This window comes from Nanorana parkeri, unplaced genomic scaffold (genome assembly GCF_000935625.1).
Source record: "Nanorana parkeri isolate BGI_ZX_2015 unplaced genomic scaffold, ASM93562v1 scaffold1287, whole genome shotgun sequence".
NCBI lineage: Eukaryota > Metazoa > Chordata > Amphibia > Anura > Dicroglossidae > Nanorana > Nanorana parkeri.
In genome coordinates this window covers 130,268-153,665 of record NW_017307555.1, presented here as the reverse complement: position 1 = coordinate 153,665, position 23,398 = coordinate 130,268, and the positions used below count along the sequence as shown (strand labels likewise).

Here is a 23,398-nt window from a genome sequence, read left to right as displayed (position 1 = left end):
CACCTCTTCATCGCATCTCTTACCTCCGATCCTGGCGTGGCAGAACTGTAGAATTGTGTGGGGGCAGGGATATCCGATGTCCCCGATTCCCTCACTTGCTTCTGAGCCGGCGACTGTTTCTTCATGCTGCGCTGTGCGTTGGCGGAAGTACATCAGCGTTTACCGGGACTCCCGCTCGGTGCAGGGTCGTATTCTTCATCGCATCTCTTACCTCCGATCCTGGCGTGGCAGAACTGTAGAATTGTGTGGGGGCAGGGATATCCGATGTCCCCGATTCCCTCACTTGCTTCTGAGCCGGCGACTGTTTCTTCATGCTGCGCTGTGAGCTGGCGGAAGTACATCAGCGTTTACCGGGACTCCCGCTCGGTGAAGGGGCGTACATACAGCAGCGCATGCAGATCATTGCGTTGGTGACTGCGGGTGAGTCTGGTGGGCGCGAGGCCCCCGGAAGCGCGAGGCCTCAGCCTGGGGGGGGCCCAGCACAGTCCCCCCATCTCCCCATCTCTGAACGGATGATTCAACACTCCCGGCGCAGAGATGGGGGGCCCGCCGGCCGCTGGATACCGATCCGGTGCTATCCGGCGGCCGGCGAGTCCCACCATCTATGCACAGGGACTGTGTCTGGAGGGCTGAGGCCCCGGTGCGGCCACACCGGCGGTAGTTCTGCCACTGCCGTAATGTCTTATCACAGCGATGCACCTAAAGTGGTGCTGTTTTTATGACTGGTGTCAGGTTTTTGTCTGCCTGCAGGATATTCATGTTTTTCAGTGTGGTCCTATGAATGATTTGTGACATGTCATTAAAAGGTCTGTACGAATGGGATCCTATTTGTGTCCTTGGGCACCCCTTTATGTTGGGCTCTTTCTTTGGCCTTTAGTAGGGCAGTGCCAACCACACTGAGGTTCCAATGGTTTCTGATTGGTTTTTGATGTTTCACTACTGTGTATATATAACTGCACTTTGTTTTTGATTGTTACACTTTGTTTGCCTGAAGAAGGGACCTAAACGGTTCTGAAACATCGCTATACAAAGTGACAATTATTTTGTCAATAAAGAACATTGACTGAAATTCTTATTGGAGTGCTTGTGACATTTCTACCACGTCACATGTTTGTATGTCACATGTATGTCTAACATGTCTCAAGTCTCACAAATATTTATTGCAAGATCCTCATCAGTGTCTGAGGTTACCATGAAGAATATAGCCAGCACTGTGGATGAAGAAGGAGAGTGCCATGACTTCAGTAGTCTCATGTATGGAGATTGTGGAAGTACAGAGCAAAATGGCTTTGCAAGGAAGATCTGCATACAAGTTTCCCATAGCAAGAATCAATATTGTCTCTGCTTCTTGTTAGGTTGATCAACAAGATAAAGATTTCCTCATTATTTAGAGAATTGTTGGCCAAGCAGAAAATGTACAGACAAATCTGCCTATCTAGCTCATGCTATCCCTGTCCCAGAACCACTAGCCTATGTATTATTTTTAGCTCTCAGATTGTGTCTAAGCTCCACCTTTGCAGGTTATAGGTTACTAATCAAACAAGTTACAGAAGCTGTTAGCTACCCACATGGTGACTGCTATTAAGGGAACTGCAGACCTTTGTATTGGTCCATGTCGTCTCTCCTGATACCGGACTGGCTAGTTAAGGTAAGGACATGTTGCATTGCATGTGGATGAGTGACATTGCTTTCCACAGGTAGTGTGTTATAACAATTAAGCACTTTTATAACTGTGAAGCACAATGCTTTCTTGGTTCAGCGTTCTCATGCTTTTGAACTTTGTAAAAATAGACAAAATTCATAGTAACTTGATTTGTTGAAGAGTTTTAATAAAGAGTCAGTGAAAGTAAGCATATGAAACACATCTGCAATCTTTAAAATTATCTTTTAAAATGATTAACATCATCATGGAAATTTGAATGGACACCTATGATCAACAATTGGGTTCTCAAACTGCCTCTTAATTGACACTTGTGAAACCCTGCGCATTTATCTAAACCTACGCCCATTAAGCCACAATCAATGTGGCTTAATGGATGTAAGTTTAATGTAAAATATAGTTTTGTTTTTTTTAAACAATTTTATGAACTGGATTTTAAATAATTTTCTGAAGTTCAGCTTTAACAAATAAGGCTGGGCCTCCCCCAAAAGATTCCTCTGCATGCCCCTGCTGTCAACCTAATCCAAAATGCTCTGTTTTAAACGTTTCAGCAAAACACTACAGCCATAATTACAGTAACAAATTAAATTGATGGTGTTGTACACTCCAACGTGATTGTAGAATCCCAGCATGGGTTTAATGCATTTTAAAGCTTAACATTTTCCTGTTTTTAGAAAAGCTAGCCCCTATAAATAACAACATACGCCTTTATATGGTGGGCCCATAGAAGTGGTTAAAACAACAGTTTTTGCTGCAGCCGTGTTCTTTGTGTCATTTTTTAACAGCCAGCGATGGCTGTTAATGTACAAGCAACCCGAACGGCGTTGCACCGAACGGCGCTGTCCCCAATCCCCCCCTCCGGGGCCTCCGTTGGCTTCCCCAGGCTCTGCTGTCCCCGTGCAGTAAACGGGACCAGCTCGGGGGGTCTCCCTGCACACTGGATCCGGAAGTTATGTGCATTACATCACTTCCGGTGTCACTGTTTACATTCTTCAGCTCTTAGATCCAGGAGAAGAAGCTGGGGAAGCAGATCTCTGCTTCCTCAGCTTCTTTGGGGTCCCTAGGTGACATTAGGGGTCTGAAAGATCCTGATGTCTCCATAAAGAGGGCCTGTCACACCCTATCTGCTATTACATAGAGGGCTTGTTAGTCCCCTGTGATAGCAATAAGGTTAGTGTAAAAAAGAAAAAAAGTGTTTAAAAATGTAAAACAATAAAAGTAACATAAGAAAAATAAAAAAATGCACAGAAAAAAGTTTTAAAGTCCCAGCCCCCCCACGTGCATACACATACACACGTAAAAGCACGTTGGTGCGCCTACGTGCGAAAACGACAATTGCGCTACACATGTTACACGAATGGCGGAGTGAGAGCAATACTTCTAGAGCCATTATTGACTGTTAGCACTAAACTGATGAGCGGTAAAAGCGTTTAAAGTGTTCCCTGTGGGAGATTTCGGGTATTGATTTTTTTTGCGGCTTCACGGGCGAACGCAATTTTATGGCTTGACATGTTTGGTATCTATATACCCGACATGACTAATGATGGGCCAATCACCCCCCTGTTTGGTTCAAATTCAAGCTTTTGAACATGGGCAAAGTTTATATTCAAACTCAATGCAAGTCTATGGGGGTAGAACATTGAAAATCAAATGTCCCCATTTTGAAGCCATATATGCAATTTATTGGCCAAAAAAGATGTATGGGGATTCGGGTACTGCCCTGGGGGACAGGAATCAATGAAAAAAAACCTTTAACTTTAAAACTTTTTAAAAAAATACCGCTTTTAAAGGAGCAGTGGTTTTAACATTGCTTAAAGGCTAACAATAAAAATGAACCTTTAGGTCTGGTAGGAATGTTAGGACGGACCAATAATGTTTTTTAAAAGTGTGGGGTTCCCCCCATCATGCCAGACCCTTAAGGTCTGGTAAGAATATTTAGGAGGGACCCCGTGTAAAAAAAAAATGCGTGTGGGGTTCCCCCTTAAAGTTATACCAAGCCCTTAAGTTCTGGTAGGAATTTTAAGGATGAACCCCATCCCCAAAAATGGGGGGACGGGGACGTGGGGTCCCCCTAAAATTCCATACCAGATACTTGATCCGTGCATAGGTAAGGAAAGGGGGGGTGAGCGAGTGGCCTTCCTCCCATACCAGGCCACATGCCTGCAGGCCTTTAGTCTATTAGGGCTTCACAAGGCGCATTGCCTTGTGGGGCATTCAGCGGTCCAACAGCCCGCCGAACACCCTTATAGTTTGTATGTTCGGCGAACACACAAACTACTGATGTTCGAACCCAACACTAGACGTGATCCCATCTTTCATATTTTACCCAAAAAATGGGTATTATAGTCTGCTTCTGTGCACTACATTTTAATTTAGTTTATGTTATCCTAACAATAATGGTTTGATAAACATTTGCGCAAATATCGTTCAACATAAAAATTAAACAAATAGCATTTGTTAATTCTACAGGGCCTTGTCTGGGGGTCTGGAGCTGTTTTCTAGCCCAAAGTTTATATTTTATCATGTGTACGCAAATAGTGTGAAATTGCTCCGGACAGCTACTGGTTAAAATATCGTCAGACGTTTATTGAAGTCTGTGACTCCATTGGTGAATTATACTTTCTTTCTATTTCTGAGACACCAAAAGAAGAAATTAGGGAAAGAGGAGTCAAATGGACAGAAAGGAACAGAGAACAATAACATCCTAAAAAGGTTGTAGCCTTTCCCTACTTTACTAAAAAGTGTTTTGTTGCTCATTCTTCCTCCAATATATGAAACTAAAATAAAAAAAAACAAATGGCTAGTTGGTCTTTAATATTTTGGACACAGAGTCTAGCCTAATAGGACAAGTTAAACCATTCCAAAGAGTCAGATCAGCTCTAGAGAAAGTTTGTAAATGTGAAATGTTTTAAAGGCACAGCATAGTAATTTTATTTGCAGGTTGATAAAAGAAAGGAAGAGGAAATAAGAGGAAAGAATGAAGAAAAGTTTATGAGATTCTGATTTTATAACATAGGTTAGTCATTTACAGTATTCCCTTCTTCAGCAGAATGTTGCAGAATGTTGACTTGGATATTGCTTGCTGTCATACATAAATCCACATAGGCCATACTTTATTTATCTTGTTGGATAATTTATCTGGAGTAGCGAAGGTTAATGAGCTAATTTCTATTTTCTTCTCGTGTATTAATGAATTCCCATGTGCCAGATGGGTTTCAATGCCTTACTGACCCCTTTGGCACATAAATTGTTAATGCATATTCAGTATTCCAAAAATAAACCCAGTTTTACTTTTAAGTGACTAGTTAATACCAGATGATTATCATTTTCCATAGCTTTTATCAGTCATGCTCACATCAGATTATAATTGCATGCATAATAATATAGAGGCATATTCTTGAGGAATGTTTAAAGTAAAGGAGCTAGCATCAGGGAATTCACACAGTACTTACGTCTGCTTGTGGTCCTTTACCGGCACCAGGGCATTCAAAGGTGACAAATTCATGGCATCTTTTATGAACTACAAAGCTGCAAACTGAAAGGAAAAATAAGTTAAATTCATCAGAAGTGAATTAAGACAGCAAAATAAAAACACAAATAAAAATTGGAAGCGAGAAAGGAGTCACTGGGATGCCTTTTCCACTTAGGTATTCCGGACCCAAATGCAAAAATGACTTTCAGCTCCCAAAATTCTGATGACATCACCATACCACATGAAATCATAGCATTAAAATGATACCTTTTTGTCACTGCAGATAATATCTAGGGCTGCAACAACTAATCGACATAATCGATTATTATCGATTATTGGAAAAGTTGTCAACTTTTTCAATAATCGATTAATCGGCTTCCGATCAGTTGGCCCTGTTCACAGCTCCACACGCTGTGCGCCGCACCTCCTCCCCACCTCACACTTGCCGCTGCCAGACCCGCTCGCATCCACGCTCCACACGCCGCACCTCCTCCCCGCCTCACATTTCCTGCCCATCCACAATCGGCAAGGGACGCGGGGAGATGTAGTAAGGGGGAGCTGTTGTGGGGGGATGACAGCCGCTGATAGACAGGTCCGATCTCAGAAGCAAGTTGCTGGAAGACTGCTCAGGTAAGCCTGCACTTTCCCACACATGGTGCTCTATAATGTATTGCTGGGATTTGTATTCCTCTATAGCTGATGGTACATTGTGCTGTATATTATACATAGGAATACAAATCCCAGCAATACATTATACACTATATGTATAATGTATTGCTGGGATTTGTTGTACTCCTCTATAGCTGGTGATATTCTGGATTGCGCTGTATAGAGGACTACAAGTCCCAGCAATAATACATTATACAGCGCAATGCGGAATACCACCAGCTATAGAGGACTACAACAAATCCCAGCAATAGTACATTATAAAGTGGTACAATGCTAAATACCACCAGCTATAGAGGACTACAACAAATCCCAGCAATAATACATTATAAAGTGGTACAATGCTAAATACCAGCTATAGAGGACTACAAAACCCAGCAATAGTACATTATACAGCGCAATGCAGAATGCCGCCAGCTATTATGTACCGTATTTTTCCGTCTATAAGACGCCCCCATGTATAGGACGCCCCCCACATTTCTTACCCAAAATTCAGGAATCAATATTTCCCATGCTCTTTTGCATAACTGATTACATCCAGTGAACATTTTGCAGAGTAAGACAGCCGCTTACTGGTACCGGTATTTTTTTGGTTTTCTGACATTTTTATGGGCTCAGAATGCTCAGACATTACTGCTCCATGTTGCATCTGGGCACTGGCTACACACTCTCCGCAGCATCAGCTGACGTCTGGTACGTAAGGCTCATGATTGGAGGAAACCTGTTAGCTTGTCTCTGCAATCGGACGTTTCTCGTGAGGCTAGTTTGCAGAGGTATCACCAGTTTCGCAAACACTGTTCTCCTCTAGGCCCCACGTGTATAAGACGCCCCTCCATTTTTAGGTAAATATTTTAAGAAAAAGTATAGTCTTATACATGGAAAAATACAGTACTATTGCTGGGATTTGTTGTATTCCTCTATAGCTGGCGGTATTCTGCATTGCGCTGTATAATGTGCTTTTGCTGGGTTTTGTAGTCCTCTATAGCCGGTGCCATTCGGCATTCATTGCTGTATAATTTTACACTTTCCATTTCACTATATTGCACACCACACTATCTTTTTTCTTTTTTACTTCCACCGCTCCAAGCTTGCTCCTGTGATGGACTACAACCTCAATACAAACTAGTAGTCCTATCACTGGAGCCATTTTTTAAACTTTATTTTATTGTTTATCCGATTAACCGATTAATCGAACCTAATAATCGGCTAACTAATCGATTTTGAAAATAATCGTTAGCTGCAGCTCTAATAATATCACTACACATAAAAATACTGTTCCATGGCAGGATCGGCTACTGTTCAGTTAAAGTGCATCTCTAGGCATTTTTCTTCTAATTAATAATTTAGGGAATGGTCAAAACCCATATCAGTTTCCTTTTTTTCCTGCCTGTGTCCCATTGGAGAGCTTTCCCTTAATTTCCTGTTACAGAGACACAACAGGGAGTGAGAAGAAATCTCTATGAATAGAGAAGTAATCCCGTCTGGCTCTGTGTTTTACCAGACCTGGTGTCCCCACCCCTTACCTTATATTGTGGTGACAACCGTAAAACTGGGAAATAAACAATTGGCAGTTTACCCTAAAAAGAAGGTCCTATCAACATACAGTATAAAATAATATACTCAAAAAAACAAACAAATAATACCCCCTGAAGCAAAAGCTCACTTTTTAAGGGATGCTTTGCTGCAAAAAAGAAGCAGATTAACCTCAAATAAAGGCCCTATCAACATGAAACAAAAACCCACCACTGACCTCAAATCAGCCACAAAATAAAATGAGAAACTGTGGAGATTTACTTTCTATTAATCCTCATAACTACATTTTAGAGTTGTCACCAGTGCAAGAAGTGGGAAATTGTTTCTATAACAACTCACCTATTTGAGATTTCCTTTCCTTTCCTGTTGCAGGATATGACATCAAGGGAAATCTCACCAGCTAGACACAGGCAGCAGAAAATAACATTGCAGGGTTTTAATTCTACTCTACACCATATAAAACTAACCTATTTTGACTTTATACACACTTTACAATCCTATACAGTATGTTTATTATCAACCTTGATGCAGCAAATTTGTTTGCTCTCCTGTAACCTTCAATAAACATTCCAACTGTATAAAGATTGTTGTGTTATAGAACATTTCTTGGACATAGTAACTTGTCCAAGGTCCTAAACCTTGCTTAACCTGTGTAAATGTAATTACTGGTGAATTTTCCCAGCCAGGAAGCCACATATGTTGTGCACATCCTCCTATATAGGTCAATGACTATATGCACCTGTAGGTGGGTATACACAGGTATTTGCATACACCCACGCATGCACACAGACACAATTTGGACAGGGACAGTCTGCATACAGAATTGTATGTCCTTGTGCATGCAAGGGTGTAGCAAAGTACCAGAGTACATACTGTATACAGCTGCATAAAGTGATCTACTTACATGAGAGGGTGTATGCAGCACCTGTGACTCCCTGGTAGGGGAAATTTGTTGGTATTTGTGATGTACTGGAATGGGTGATACCAGCAGTGTGTGCTCCAAGAGGAACGCAAGAGGCATTGTTTTGCTAATCCCCACCTCATACCATTTGAATCCTCCCCACCCAAACTGGATGGAATCCATCGTGAGTACCTTCCAGAACATTGGAAGAAAACTTTTCCCAATTCCAATGCTAGGTTGGAGATCCACCATCCACGCAGCCAGAATGCTAAGCTGTTATGGCCTGGAGTGAAAGTATGCAGAGGTAATTGCCAGTATGGAGGCCACCATCAAGTCCAGCACTTTCATGTAAAAGCAAATAGTTGAGCAATTCTTTGACTTTAAGGTCCAAGTATGAGAGTGATGAGATATGATCTTTCCGGGGGAACAAATACCCTAGTTAGGACCACTTTCAAGACCAGGCCCAGGTACTCCAAGTGATAGAAGGATTCCAGCAATGATTTGTGGACATTCAGTAGCCTCCTAAAGCTCTGCAGAGTTTGTATCCCCATGATGATGCTGGATGACAAGCTCCGGACTACTCTCTGAGGATAAGGCCACCCAGGCACCCCAATAAAGGGATCTCCTGATACCAAAGCAGAGCTAATGCAGGGGAGAAAAAATGGGGGTGTCCAAATATGGACAGTGAACAGATTAAAAGTAAAACCCTGGAGTTAGCTAGATCTACAGTCCCCTTGTTAAGGAAACCCTATTGATGAACAAATCGTTTAGAAAGCATAAACAATTTTTAGGCTGATCCAAGTCACTGTACAACACAGAGAGCCCTTTTAAAGGAACCCAGGCTAGGGACCTTTGACTAGGTCAACACAGATAGCTCTTACTACAAACAATCACACACAGCATCCACAAGGACAGAAATTGGTTCTTTGAGCTTGGAAGAGATTTTGGGAGACAGGTACTACTGTGGGGGTGGAAAATGCCTTGTGTCCCAGCACTGCTGGCAGCAGAGGAAACCCAGAGCAGACATCTGGACTCTGGACAGTAGCATGCAGAGTTACAGCAATTAGGGCAGTGTGTGTAGCCAGCTCAGCACATGCCAGGAGATGAAAATGGTAGGCACATTCACAGCAGGTGCACTCAGAGGGGGGGTGCACAGAGGTCGTGTGGCTTCCCAGGCAGGCAGGTATCGATGACCACATGAACCCCTATTTGTAGAAGGGGGTCTTAAGGAACAAGGCTCTACCACAATGAACCATGGCCTCTGGAACCATAAGGCACCCTGCAGCAACTCACATGCTGCACAAAGTGCCAAGGTGAGTGCTCCATGTAGGTTAGAGTACTCCTAGCACATTACATTACAGGCCAGCCACACATTTTTCCTCCGGAGTGGTCTAGGTAGAGGCCACCAAGGCTCTGCCGAGAAGAAAACATATCCAGATAGCTGCTGTAAACTGCCACAGTGGTTGTGATAGTTGTGCAGACTTTCTCAATTCAGAATGACTTGCACAAAAATTATCTGGGAATAAATATGGTGAATGTTGCTCCAATCCCCCCCCCCTCTGTTCAAGCTTGGCTTCTTCATTTTTACATAAATGGCCTTTTTCATGCCTCTTTTAAACCAGTCCTTCTCCCTGTCTAGGATGTGTACTTGACTGTCTTCAAAGGAGTGACCTTTTAACTTGAGTTGTAGGTATACTGCCGAATCCTAACCAGATGGTTTGACTCTTCTATGCTGTGTCATACACTGGTGTAACTTCTGTGTTGTTTCACCGACATACATTTCACTGCACTGGACTGCGTACACAATGTTGCTCATGTTGGCGTTGGGTCTTTTGGGTGAACCAGGTGAACCAGTTGTTGCCTCAGTGTATTGCTAGGTTTAAAGCAGACATGGGTGGGATGTTTATTAAAAATCCTTCTGGGTATACATGTGTTTTTTTGAAGTGTTTGTTTAAGCATTTTTCTATTTGGCCCAATGAAAAGCAGTAGCTTCTGTGACATAATGCAAAATTACCCAAAAACTGCTTGTGACATGCATTTTAGGGTGTTTCAATTGAAGTTTATGGGGACAAAAATGGTCAAATCTGTCTGAAAAAAAGCTCATGTACTTTTTCAAGCAAAACACATTTTGCTACAAGTGTCTGAACGCTCAGGTGTGAATAGGGGCTATAGAAAACAATGGGGAGTGTTTTGTATATCTGTAAAAAAATAAGTCAATTCTCAATTTAGAAAGCTGGTTGGAAGACCAGTGAAACTTATTTTTTACAGATATACCATGACCTGGATGAATGTTCGAGATTAGTGCTACAAAATGTCTAGGTGAGAACAGGGCACTAACTAGACAGATGCATTGGTAGTTGCACCTTGTAATGTTTGGGATTACTGAATTTGCACCACTTTTGTAGAGAAAATGTAGTTAAAAGCAAGAAAGTCCACCTTGGTGGAAACCAAGTAGAGATATATGTTGCCACCTTAGATTTACATCTATGCAATCTATTGCAATGTCAGCACAATTTACAAGGAAGTCACACCCTAAAATCTCAAAACACATCACTGCAGGGTATGTTGACAGTGCATAAATAATAGTTAAATTGTTATTACTAAGACTGGGATCACACCTAGGCGTACCAAAAATGCGCGTTTGCCGCACGTTTCGTGCCGCGTGTTTTTACCGTGACAAATGCGCGTTTCCGAGGGCTATCCGGCTGTATCCTAATGGATACGCGCAGCAAATACGCCCCAAAGAAGCTCCTGTACTTCTTTGGGCGTAGGGCGTTTTGCAGCGCGTTCCTACACGCTGTAAAACGCCCAGGTGGGAACCATGCCCATAGGCAATCATTGGTTTTCACATGTTAAGCATTTTATAGCGCGTGGGAACACGCTGTAAAACGCCCAGGTGTGAACCAGTCCTAAAAGTAGTCATGCAGCAATAGAAAAAGACAATTTACAGGAACTGTTTGGCCTACAATGTTATACTCATATACAATAGTTTATTATTAGATGGCTGGTTATATTACAATCTGGAAAACCTCCAGAGAACACAGCTCTATCCTTGCCAACAACTTTCTAATAGGTAAGCAATATTATATGACCATGCTGAGCTTGTGCTGATTCTGGCTTGTAATCACGCTGTCAGACATTTAATTATTAATGACAGGTCTAAGCAAAAGTTCTAAACCTTTACCCCAAATCTAAAAATACTTTATTCAATTATTCCTTTTGAAATGTCACATGAAGCAGTTTCAACACATAAAGGCTCATTCATACCAAATACACACAATTGTACTTTTCATATGTGTGTGTGTGCACATGACATGCATGTAGGCACATTACCTGTATAAAAGCGACCTATAAAAGCTGTCCAAATCACTTCTACAAGAAAGTTGCCAGCCAGGAGTCAAAAAGTTAAGAAACAAATGAAAGGGTTGAAAAGACAAACTTAAAATATAAGTTATAGGAAAGGAAGTGCTATGATGAACATTTAGAGGTACGTTTGGAAATAATTTAGATGTGTAGCAGTATAAAATATATTTAAAGGAAAACTCCGGTTTTCAAATATTTACATATTATTAACAAGCAATAAATGTGCTTAAAACAAGCCATCGCTGACCTCTGTAGCTGCAGGCACTGTGGAAAAATTAAACAGTTACATAGCTTGTAAGGTTGAATAAAGAGACAGATCTATCCAGCTCAACCTGTATGTGTGTTGGTGTGTGTACATGTCACTAACAACTCCCATATTCCTGTATATTTTGTGAACTGAGAACCTCATCTAAGGAGGTAATTCATTAAGCTGCTGAGAGCAGCTGATTTAATAACCGAGCTGAAGTGAACTGAGCTGAACGGCGTTCGGCTATTCACTTCAGCTCTGTACGGCTGATTCCAGCCGTGCATTGGCTAAAATCAGCCGTACATTGGCTGGCTTCAGTCAGCTGAATATGCTCTGCATGTTCGGCTGAGCTGAGAAGTGCAGAAGCCGTTGACTCAGCCGATCCAACATCTGGATCTGCTGAGCCAAAGCCCTGGCAGTTCACTCGCTGTTGTTCGCCCCTATTCTCATAGGGGTCGAATGGCAGTGAGTAAATAGCTGAATGCCCCAAACAGCATTTGTCTCGTCTATTCTACTTGCTACCTCCTTAGCGTGCCCCATTCCCCCTAAATAAAAGGGGCACCCAGATGCGCCCTGCCTTGTGAATGAGTAAGGGCCACTTGTCCCCCCTACTCATTCACTAAAGGGTGACATGAAAATGTAAATAAACACACCAGACTTTAATAAATCCTTTAATTGAAATAAAAACAAAACATAGATTTTTGACAAGTCCTTTATTAACCCTCCCCCCCCAAGAAAAAATTGATGCAGCGACGTAATCCAGCGTCAATCACAACATCCAGTGTTGTTCATGAAGATGAATCGTCGAGATAAAAACAAATAAATAATCATTTTAAAAACCTGATGCCCGCCAACCTGTCCGCACGAGACAAACTCCCGCCGCAGAATGACATTCTGACAGATGCCAGCAAAATTTAAACAATTGGGCGAAGCTTGCGGTGACATCACCGCTAGCTACGCCCAACTGTTTACATTTGTCCGACACCTGACAGCCTGCCCGGAAGTCCAGGAAAAATCCAAACAAATGGGCAGAGCTCTGCTCAATTGTCATTTAATGACAGCCCTGTGTCCTCAAATAACCTGAGGATGCTGGCCTGTCATTGATTGACAACAACTGGATGGAGCCAACCGTGACATTACGGCTGGCTCCACCCAATTGTTGACAATAGCTGGGAACACAATCTGCTTCAGCAGACTGTTCTCCCCACTTCGGCTGTCACTTCGACTCAGCCGAGCTGAGGCATATGCGTTCGGCTCGGCTGAAGCCGCTGACTGAACCGAAGGGTTCCGGTGGCCGATGTGAGTCAAAGGATCAGCCGAAGCTATGGCTAGATCCTTCGGCAGGTAAGTGAATAACTCTCTAAGTGTTTTTGGAAGTTATCTAAGCTTTCATTTGATACTAACTGTGGAAGGGAATTTCACATTTTTACTGCTCTGATAGTAAAAAAAAAACCTTACACAACCTGAGATTAAACTGCATCTCATCCAACTTCTTGTTGCATCCACATGTCATCCTCAGAGATCTTAGTTTCTCCTCAATTCATCCCCAAGAGTTAAACTCTTTTGCTGCCACCAACATAGGGCTTACGTCAGTGGTGGAGCTGGAGCTGGCATGTAAACAAACTGCTGGCTGCTCCTGGGACTGGGTGCCGGTTCAGACGGCATATGTCCTGGACACACCTGTTCCTCCTAGGAGTGAGCATCCATCTAGTAATCTCGCCTGTGTAGAACCCGAAAATTATCTGCTCTCACTTCTTGGTTTGGACTTGACAATCTCCAGACGCTATGTACTCGTTTAGCTTTAGAAGAGTGCAGGAGTGATTTTTAAAAATTAACCCTTGCACTGCTCGTTTTGGTTACAGGGCAAAAATAAAGAAGAAATACTTACTGACCAGCCTACCTTAGAACCACTTCAGAGCCCACTACAGACAGTCTCAGATGGGCTGTGCAGCATCTATGGTGGGCTCTGCAGGGTCACTCTCAGGTGAGTCCAGCGCGTCACTAAGCCCTGAGTCCAGCGTGTCACTAAGCCCTGCGCCCAGCGGGTCACTAAGCCCTGAGTCCAGCGCATCACTAAGTCCTGAGTCCAGCGGTTCACCAAGCCCTGCATCCAGCAGGTCACCAAGCCCTGCGTCCAGCGGTTCACCAAGCCCGGCGTTCAGCGGGTCACCAAGCCCTGCGTCCAGCGGGTCACCAAGCCCTGCGTCCAGCGCGTCAACAAGCCCTGCGTCCAGCGGGGCACTCAGCCCTGCGTCCAGCGGGGGCACTCAGCCCTGCGTCCAGAGGGTCACTCAGCCCTGCCCTGTGGCGGTGCGGTGGGGGGGGGGAGGCGGCCTAAAGCCGTGTAAGGGGCCCCAAAATTTCTGATGGCTGCCCTGGTGTCACATAAGTTTCTCATCTTGTCGTGTAGGCAGTGATCTGATGTTAGATTTAAGATCCCAGTCCTCCAGATCAGGAGAAGATGTGGTATGATGCAGAGGCGTATGAGCACTGCAGGCAGGGCTGTGTAGAGCAGGGGAAGTGGATGTTTTTTTAATGTCATGTCACATCATGACTGAAATGTGTGCTGCCACCTCATTTTAGAAGTTGCTGGTTTCTTGCCTCATGCTGAGCATTCCTCACTAGTTTGCAAGTCTCAAGTACGCAAGTAAAGAGTTCTCATTAGTTAAATTTCCAACTCATTGACCAGCACTGTAGTTAAAAGGAGAACTATGAGGTGAGTGCTTTTCACTCACCTCATAGTTCTAGCCGACCTGTGACAATGAAACTGTCACAGGTCGGCTCAGTAGATCGGGAGGTGAGCGAACACATACCGGCGTTCGCTCACCTCTCAATCCTGTCACAGCTCTCTGCCGTGACAGGGGAGGGGCTGGATTCCCCCCTCCCCGCTTTGATCCACCAGCGCTGACTGGCGGAATGGACGGGGGAGGGGGCGGGTACAGCTGGCTCTGCCTCTAGATAGGCAGAGCCAGCTGTCAGTTACGCAGCTGGGCGGATCCAGACATAATTGTCGGGATCCGCTTCAGCTGCGGCCTCTCAGTTTACCGCAAGCTACAGCTCGCGGTATACTGAGCCTAGGGTGACGGGAGCACGCTAGTTTGTGTCCTCCCGTTACCCTAAGGAGAACGATGGGGAAAAGCCTTAACCCCATAGTTCTCCTTTAACTACGACAATCCTTGACATGAAGATTTAATGGTGCCCGTTCACACGTGAGTGTTGTGTTACTTGCTCAAAAAGGTAAATTGTTTCCAAAAAGAATTGTATATATTTTGGCCTTTAGACATTAATCTGAGCAGCTGACGACTGTTTCTGCCTACTTGCAACTAGCTTTCCATCGGCTAAAACGAACAAAAAGCACTCAGACCCCATTTACACTGAGCGATTTGTAGTGCGATTTCCGCTCAAGAATCGCTCAAATATCGCTCACAAATTGTTCAATGTAGCTCATTCAACGCATTTCAATGGAGCTATTCACATCTCACAACTCAATGTCGCCTGTAGCTTGTAGCTCAAGCTTGTCGATTGAACATTAACTATTTTTACAGTGGATTTTGACAGTTTTGCCCCCAATAGGCTTTGATAGATTGCCAAAAGAAGCGATAAGCACTGTAGCTCAACGTCGTTCAGCTCAAATCAGCAAAATTTTTTGTTGTAGCTCAGTGTAAATGGGGTCTCAAGCCAGGAGACACCTGAAAAACACAGAAATAAAACCTTGAAATCTGAAAAAGCTCATGCTTAAATTGCACCTCCTTACAAGTTCACGGAGACTGCACTTCCTGAAGCCTTTGCTGTGCAACTTCCTCTATTTTCCTCCAGCATCACTCATCAGATTCATAGTCAGGTTTGAATCAGGCGGCTGTCGGAAACCTCTTATTATTGACTAGTTTTGATTTCGGGATTTCTGTATGTGAGTGACAGCCCGAAGTCTGCAGTGGGGGTTGAATGGTTCAAAGATCACCACACAAAAGAGTGATGAGCAAACTGGAATTTACTGAAATGTTTGGATAGAAAAACTGAAGTCTAAAAGGTGCCCATACACCTTACAATTTATCTGCAGATTTTCTGTGGTCAGATGAAAAAAGTGCAACAGATTGGACCAGGTGGAGATTACTCCATCCACACAATTAAGTGTAGATGGAGGAATCTGTTGCACCTTTTCCATCTGACCACAGAAAATCTGCAGATAAATTGTAATGTGTATTGCCAGCTTTAAACAGATCATTGTGTTCACTGTATACATCCTAAGTACAATAAAGTGAGCCTGATGCCAGGATATGGACATGATCTAATTACTTATGCTAAACAAGCATGAAAGGGTATCCTAAAAAAGGACTCCCTGATTCCAAACCATGCAAGCACTGAGCAGTAATTCAGTCTGGAATTTCAAATCCAGAGGAACCTACCAACCTCACTTACTCCCCCTCCCATCTGCAATACTGCTGCCTTTTCATCTCAATCTGCTCGGTGGATATTATTCAAGCATGCTGATCTGCACTGACTGTGTTTACTTGACACAGTGTTCAACCTACAAGAGTACTCCCGAGTGACGCAGCGAGATCACATTTCATCATTAAACCAAGATGGTGCCGCCCATGACATTGAACAGCCCTGTGCAGAACCCCATGAGAGACAATGATTATGAGCAGCACTCTACTGTATTTCAGGAACTAATGCCCCCCGCCCTCCATTTCCATCAGGGTAACCATTAGTGTTTCCATGGTCTTTGCATGTTCTGCATTAAATTGAACCCCTGTGTATAGTTCTACCTCTTACTAAAATGTTATAAAATGTACATACAATAATATAATACCTATATATGCACATTACACTAGTTTACACAAGTAGGATCATTTTATATTAGGTGAAGGAGAGAAAGAAACAAGCACTGGTTATTGATTTGTGAGACACACAAATGGAGTATGCATTAGCATTCTAGCACAAGATTTTGTTCTTCTCCAGTAAATGTATTCTACTAGGAATACTGCATGCATTTTCTTTTTTTCCCCATCCTGTCATGTGTCATTAAATGGCATTCTTTCACTTATCATAGGTTAAGGCTGATCAGAAAAGAGGCCAACAGATGAACTCCTGTCTGACGAAGGGCCATTTTTGGCATATACGCCATTTATATTTTCATAAACCCAGCTCCAGTTCCCCCCTGCAGCTTTTCCCAGCCCTTATTAATTGGCACATCAAGAAAACAACCCATCTCTGCGGGGGATGATGCTAAGTGTACTTTGCCAATGTCTCACTCTTTGTACCAGCTCGAGCTATGCAATGGGATGCTTATATCCGTTGCCAAGTACTTTGATCCACAAACACTTAAATGCCAGTGCTTTGATACACATGTTTCATAAGGGAAGTGACACTGTGAGTCACGCACAAGACACTCAAAGTGACAGGACACAAAATTCCCACTTAGGATGGCACTTGCTTTAGAAAAAGGACTGTGGCACCTGGGTAAACTGAAAGTGATTTGTATCTAGACCTCAAACACTAAGAACGTATATACAATATGTATTATTAGCTACACAGAACTATCAATTCATTGCTGCCCAAGAAAGGTAGGTGAGCAAATGGAATCCTACAAGGATGAGTGGGAGTTCTAGGTACCTGGATATTTAAAGGAGAATTATGGGGAGAGTGAATTACACTCTTCCCCATAATTAGAGCCAACGTGCGACACTGAAGCTGCCACCACCTGTCTGTGAAGTGGTGGCTCCCAGGATGTGTAGGATGTACTGAAGCAAAACTGACATTTTGCGAAAGAAGAAAAATGCCATTTGGATTAAATTATATTTTGCTGTTGGCTGGCAAAAAAAAACCCATGAGAAGTTCACCAAAAGCTGTACCAGAAACCCTAAAATACCAACCATGATGTAGTTTTAGTATAATTTTTGAGGGGACCCCATTCTTTTAAAAAGTAAATGTAATGCACCACACAGCGGGACCCTGTGTCAAAAATAAAATAAAAAACAACTTGTGGGGGTTCCCCATAAATATCCAAACTAGTCTTTAATCATTGACCAAATGTGGCCATATAAAGACAATGATGTCAGCCAGCATCCTAGCCCCTTTGTTAACATTCAACTTCTGTCTGTGAATCTCCTGGCCAATAGATGAATGGGGCCGAGAATGCGATACTGCTTGATAGGATGCCCACAGCGTCTGGCCTCCTAGCAACCAGGAACCCTGAGCTGCTAAATGTGACTTACTGCTGCAGCTCGAACTGAATCCTACTTTAGTCTGAACCCTGACCTCATTGCGACACACAACTGCAGATTGTGGATTAGATAGTGAAGCAGAAACAGAGGTAGCACATCGAGTCATCACACTGTTCTTTCTTTCCCGTTAGCACATGGTGATGCAGGAAAGCCTGAGCAGCCTAACCCTAAGCACTGCAAGTGCATCGTGTAATGATCATTCGACAAGAGAACACAAATTGTTGCAAATATTAACCCTCAAATATTAAAATCAATGATTCTTCCTTGTTCTGAATATTTACGGGTTAAAATCAGTGCCATTTGTATGACAGCTTATTATTCTTACACGGGATTCTAAAAGTCACAGGGAGAAGTTTATCAAAACTGGAGCAGACAGAATCTGGAGCAGTTGCCCATATTGACTAATCAGCTTCTTTCTCTCATTTTTAAATCATAGCTGAACAAACTGAGGAGAGAAACTGATTGGTTGCCATGCATAGCTGCTCCAGATTTTGTCTGCTCCAGTTTTAATAAATTATCCTCACAGAGTTTATAACTCTGTACAGACTCGGACGGGCCTGCTGGAGCACTAGAAGATCATCCGGTGAGTGACCCTGACTATGTGACCAAAACATTAAATACAAATTATCTAGTGGGGGCTTTAATTTCTACCTGCCAATGCCACATCTCAGTGCTGAGCGTCCCACCCCCAGGGCCCCCAGTAGGGTTGCCACCTTTTCTTTCAGCGAAACCCGAACACTCTAGCAAATTACTTGGGGGGAGAATGAGTCATGGCTTATTCATATGTAAATAGTGACACCCATTTATATGTAAATATCACAGTTGAGACTATTTTCAGTAGGGGGCCAGTAGCCAATATCTTCATTTTGGTTGCCCCTGTCTGCCTGACTTCTTGTATCCAGGTTTCTGCTGCCATGAAACCCGGACACAGCATTCAAAACCCGGACAGTCCAGGTGAATCCTGGACAGGTGGCAAACCTTGCCCCCAGTATGCCAATGAGCCATCTTGTACTGTGCACAGAAACTATAGCAAGTGTTTAATGTACTTGATTGATGGCTGCTGCCGGGATGTGGCTCGCCCACCCTCTTCTGTGCCAGCATTGCTAGGCAGGGATATAACATAACTATATAGCAGAGTGCTCAAAGAAAGTAATGCATTCACTATTTTGTTCACAGTACAGCAATGGAAGTTATTGCGATTCCATGCTTTGCACGGATGCTGCAAGGTTGGGAGGTGCTCTAGGATGTTATTGAAAATTAATTGTAAAGCAATGCTCCAGTGTCCCTAGCATGCAGTACTATGTGCTTTCTGATAGTGTGCACTAAACATACAGATCCCACGTGTTTAGGGCAATGCTGTGGTGTGAATGGGCCCTTTGTAAGTGAACCAGAGAGCTGAAAGTAATCTCAACAATTGACTGCAAAAATGTAACTGTATCCTTTGGCACAGTAAGAAAGGGATAATTTATTTCAGGGATCACTCACTCACTTTTGGACTGGTAATACTAGGATTTGTACTAGGATTTACACATATTTAGACCCCCTAATGGTTTAGCTAGATCGAACAAAATTATATAAGCTTATCTAATGTGGCTGATATAGTTCAACTTTAAAGTGAACTTCTTGGTTTCATTTTTATTTTATGATGACATCCTTGATAGATTTGCTCAGTCTCCTTCACTCTCATGAGAGAAATATTGCTTAAGTCCACATAACTAATTTTAATATCTTGAGTACTGGGTAATAAAATGATTTCAGCTCTGTAGCATTGCTCATCAATCTCATCATACTTAGCGACACTTGCCTGACCAATTACTGGTCATCCTCATCATAGTTAGTGACACATGCTTGACCAATTACTGTGTATGTAATTTCCCAGTCATCTGTTTCTTCACTATTATACACATCTTGGATGTTGTTCACTGAGCACAATAATGTAGATATACATGGAACCATATGTCTGAATAGATTTGCATGGTTGTGTTATAAATACTTTTGTCAAGCTGTGGCATCAAAAATAAATTCACAAACTACATTACCCTTCCTATAGTAACTTCACCCCAGGTTGTGCATTTATTTGTTGTTTTTTTTTTTTTTCAAATCTTCTACCTATCCCTTCCTCCACTCTAACTAGTCTTTGGGAAAGAAGACAAACTGGGGGATTTTGCTTGTAAGGAACATATTTAGATTCCTTGTTACTATGGAAACCAGTGGCAGATTCCAAAAGTGGCATTAGAGGACTGTCACCTTTGTACAAAGTGGATATCAGCAGAGAGAAAACTGCTATATAAAGAGATTGTGAAGGTGGCAAACAGTGAATTCTGAACAGAAACAGGAGGGAAAGGTGAGAAATACTCACAGTCGCAGACATCATGCAAAATCACCAGTGTATATATATATATATATTGACTTGTTTTGTACAGAATCTGTCTATTTATAGGTACTTAACCAAGTCTTTCAACATAATGAGACAAATAAATAGTAAATAGTTTCTGGTGTAGGATATACAAGTTACAAGTTGCAACCTTATCAGTAACTCATTCTTTAACCCTCGTCTGTTTCAAATTTAAGAACAGAAACTTTTCTTTTCCCCATCTACCTTTTGTGTCACAAAGATGAAAATGAAACGCTCTGGTGCAGGTATGTGAACTGTGATTTATTCACCCAACAGAAGCTAGGGATACTTTTCATAGAAGTGCAATATTTAACAACTAATGCGACATGGTGAAGCATTTAAATGGAACCTGTGCCCATGCTTTGGACATTCAATAACTGAGCTTTACAGCAAGTCTTCAATGACTTCCATGGCTGCATGTACTTTAGAACAATTCCTCCTTAAATTTTACAGTAAAAGCACTGACGTTGTTCTTCCTTACAACCTCCATTCAGCTGTGACTTGACAGCCTTCCTTTTTCTCTCTAGTGAAAACACAGAGCATGTGCTCTAGGGAACGCATGGTGAGCTGGGCTACTTGCGAGAACTACTTGACCAATCTTAGGCTGTGTTTGACCTTCTTTGCCTTTCTTTGGACACAGCAGGGCCTTTCAGGATTCATTCACATTGCAGGCAAAGCACATTTTTACTGTGTTTTGAACTCAAAAACATCGATTCCCTGTTTGAATTCAAGTCAGCATTCATCTAGAAAGCCGACATGCACAAGGCCTTAAACGGTTGGCTCCAGTGCCTTTTAGGCTCAACGGCAGTCCAAATTTTTTTGTTCTAGATAAAAAGTCTGCAAAATAACCAGCAATACCTACACTGCCGGAGAATCTCTGTTAGGTTTTTACTGCAGTCTGTGCCGATTGTAATGACTTTACCACATACTCTATTTCTAGATTTTGGGGCCTCCAGGACAAGAAATTAGGGGAAATATCCCTAATGGGAATGCAGACAACAATAATAACCTGTTAATAGTAGGGATCGTTAGTGTCCTGTCCGCATATATTGTGATACACTGACAGGGACAGAGACTGTGTCAGTGCTACATTCGGTTTTCTGTAGTTCTGATTGGCTGGGAGACCGGGGTTGTAGGTCGAGTAAAAAAAACTTGATTTAAATGAGGCTAGTGTAGCCCGCCACCTTCCAACTTGGCCACCTTCCATCTACGCTATTGAGCACCATCCAATAAGGTGCCTTTGGTCCCTTCTTATTCCAAGCGGGGAGGAGACTAGAGTCATGTTCTGACGAAGGGGGCGTGCCCCGGAAACGCATCAACACTCCTCTATACCGATCTGCACATAGGACGTATCACACGAACATCTCCTGTCCGGTCTCTCTACTGTCCTAAATGCTCGTTGATAATCCACTTTTGTGAGTACCTGTTAACTTATAATTTACCTATTTGTTGAATAAATTGATCTGCACCAGGAAAGGCGCCCCTTCTTGTTTTGTCTTTCAGTGATCTCAGTCTCCCAGACTGTATTGGGGCTGCATCCTGCATAGATGCCTAAACATCAGTTCTCTATGAGGGACAATGAATGATTGCCTCTGGCACTTCTTGATATACAATTTCTGTTTGCTAACAATAATAACCTAACAGAGGTTTTAAACGTTCCACAATGTTAGCTAAAACTTAAAAAGCTCTTTAATTATTTATAGAGACTGATAAAGTTCCACAAGTTCTAAGCGTAAACATAAAAAAGCTTCTCTAAAATCCAGATGGACCTGGATTTTGTGTTTTCTTTAACATTGACCAGTTAATGTCACTCTCCAAGTGTTGCAGGAGGAGTTGCACAGCATTTTGGCACATTATGGCCAACTTACCTTAAAAATTATCCCTTCTAGCCCTGCACTGTCCATTCCAGTGCTGCCATCGTTTCCCAGTCTTCTCCTGGGTTCTGCATCTTCGACCTCTTGATTGGGTGGCTAGTATGTTGTAACTCCTGCGCAGGTGCACGGGAGTTACTTCCATCACGGCATGCTTGGTCTATGCACAGAAAAACAAAATTGCTAATATGCATGTAGGAGGTTTTTGGCAGAATAGAATTACACAGACTCTTCTGCTATTACAAAAAAAAAACTGCATGTCAGCAATTTTTTATAAAGGACACTTTACTTCCTCTTTACCTGAGTGAGTGATTCAAGTGAAACTACAATTGCCATACCCAGACCTCTTCACTAAATGCCTAAATAAAATAAAAGAGCTCAGATTTAGACAACTGGCCATTCAGGCCCCAACCAGGCAGTGCTTACAGCTGCCATAGCACTTGTTACCCATTCACCGTGATACATGTGTTAGGCTGGACATACACCTATAGATTTTCTATAGATTTGTTTCTATCAGCCTACGTTCAGATGGAAAAAGTGCAACAGATATCTCCATCTACGCTAAACTGTGTAGATGGAGGAATCTCCCACTGGTCCAAGCTTCAGTATCTTGCTAGTCGGCCCCGCTGGCTCTCAAAATACCTGAACAATGCCTGCATCCAATCAGATTGTTCAGGTATTTTGACAGCAAGCGGGGCAGACTAGGAATCTGTTGCACTTTTCCATCTGACCATAGGCTGATAGAAAACAAATCTATAAGTGTAAGTATTCCACAAAGTTAAAATACAAGTGTACTTTTAGTATGCTTATCCTTTTTTCAGTCAGGGGCCCTCCCTAGAACTGCTTTTAGGTGTTATTCTTATTTGTCCCTGCCCTGGCTAAATCTTCACGGTGCATCCTACTTCAAAATTCTCGCAGGCAGGTGTGCACCTCCTTTGCATATATGCTGCAGTTTCTATGCATTAGTATAGAAAGACCTTCACCGCCCCAGCTGATATACTTTAACAAATACATTTAACACTTAAATGGGGTGCTGGGGGAAAATACCTGACCCTATAAAGTAAAA

At 42.7% G+C, this 23,398-nt stretch overlaps 1 protein-coding gene across 3 annotated transcripts in view; it reads right to left on the bottom strand.

The window, feature by feature from the left end:
* PRKCG (protein kinase C gamma) overlaps positions 1 to 23,398 on the bottom strand; it is a 338,573-nt gene that overhangs the window by 195,650 nt on the left and 119,525 nt on the right. For all 3 annotated transcript variants that reach the window (XM_018569099.1, XM_018569100.1, XM_018569101.1), the window contains exon 3: positions 5,113 to 5,195. In XM_018569099.1, coding sequence (XP_018424601.1) covers positions 5,113 to 5,195 — 83 coding nt within the window. The remainder of the gene's footprint in view (positions 1 to 5,112; positions 5,196 to 23,398) is intronic.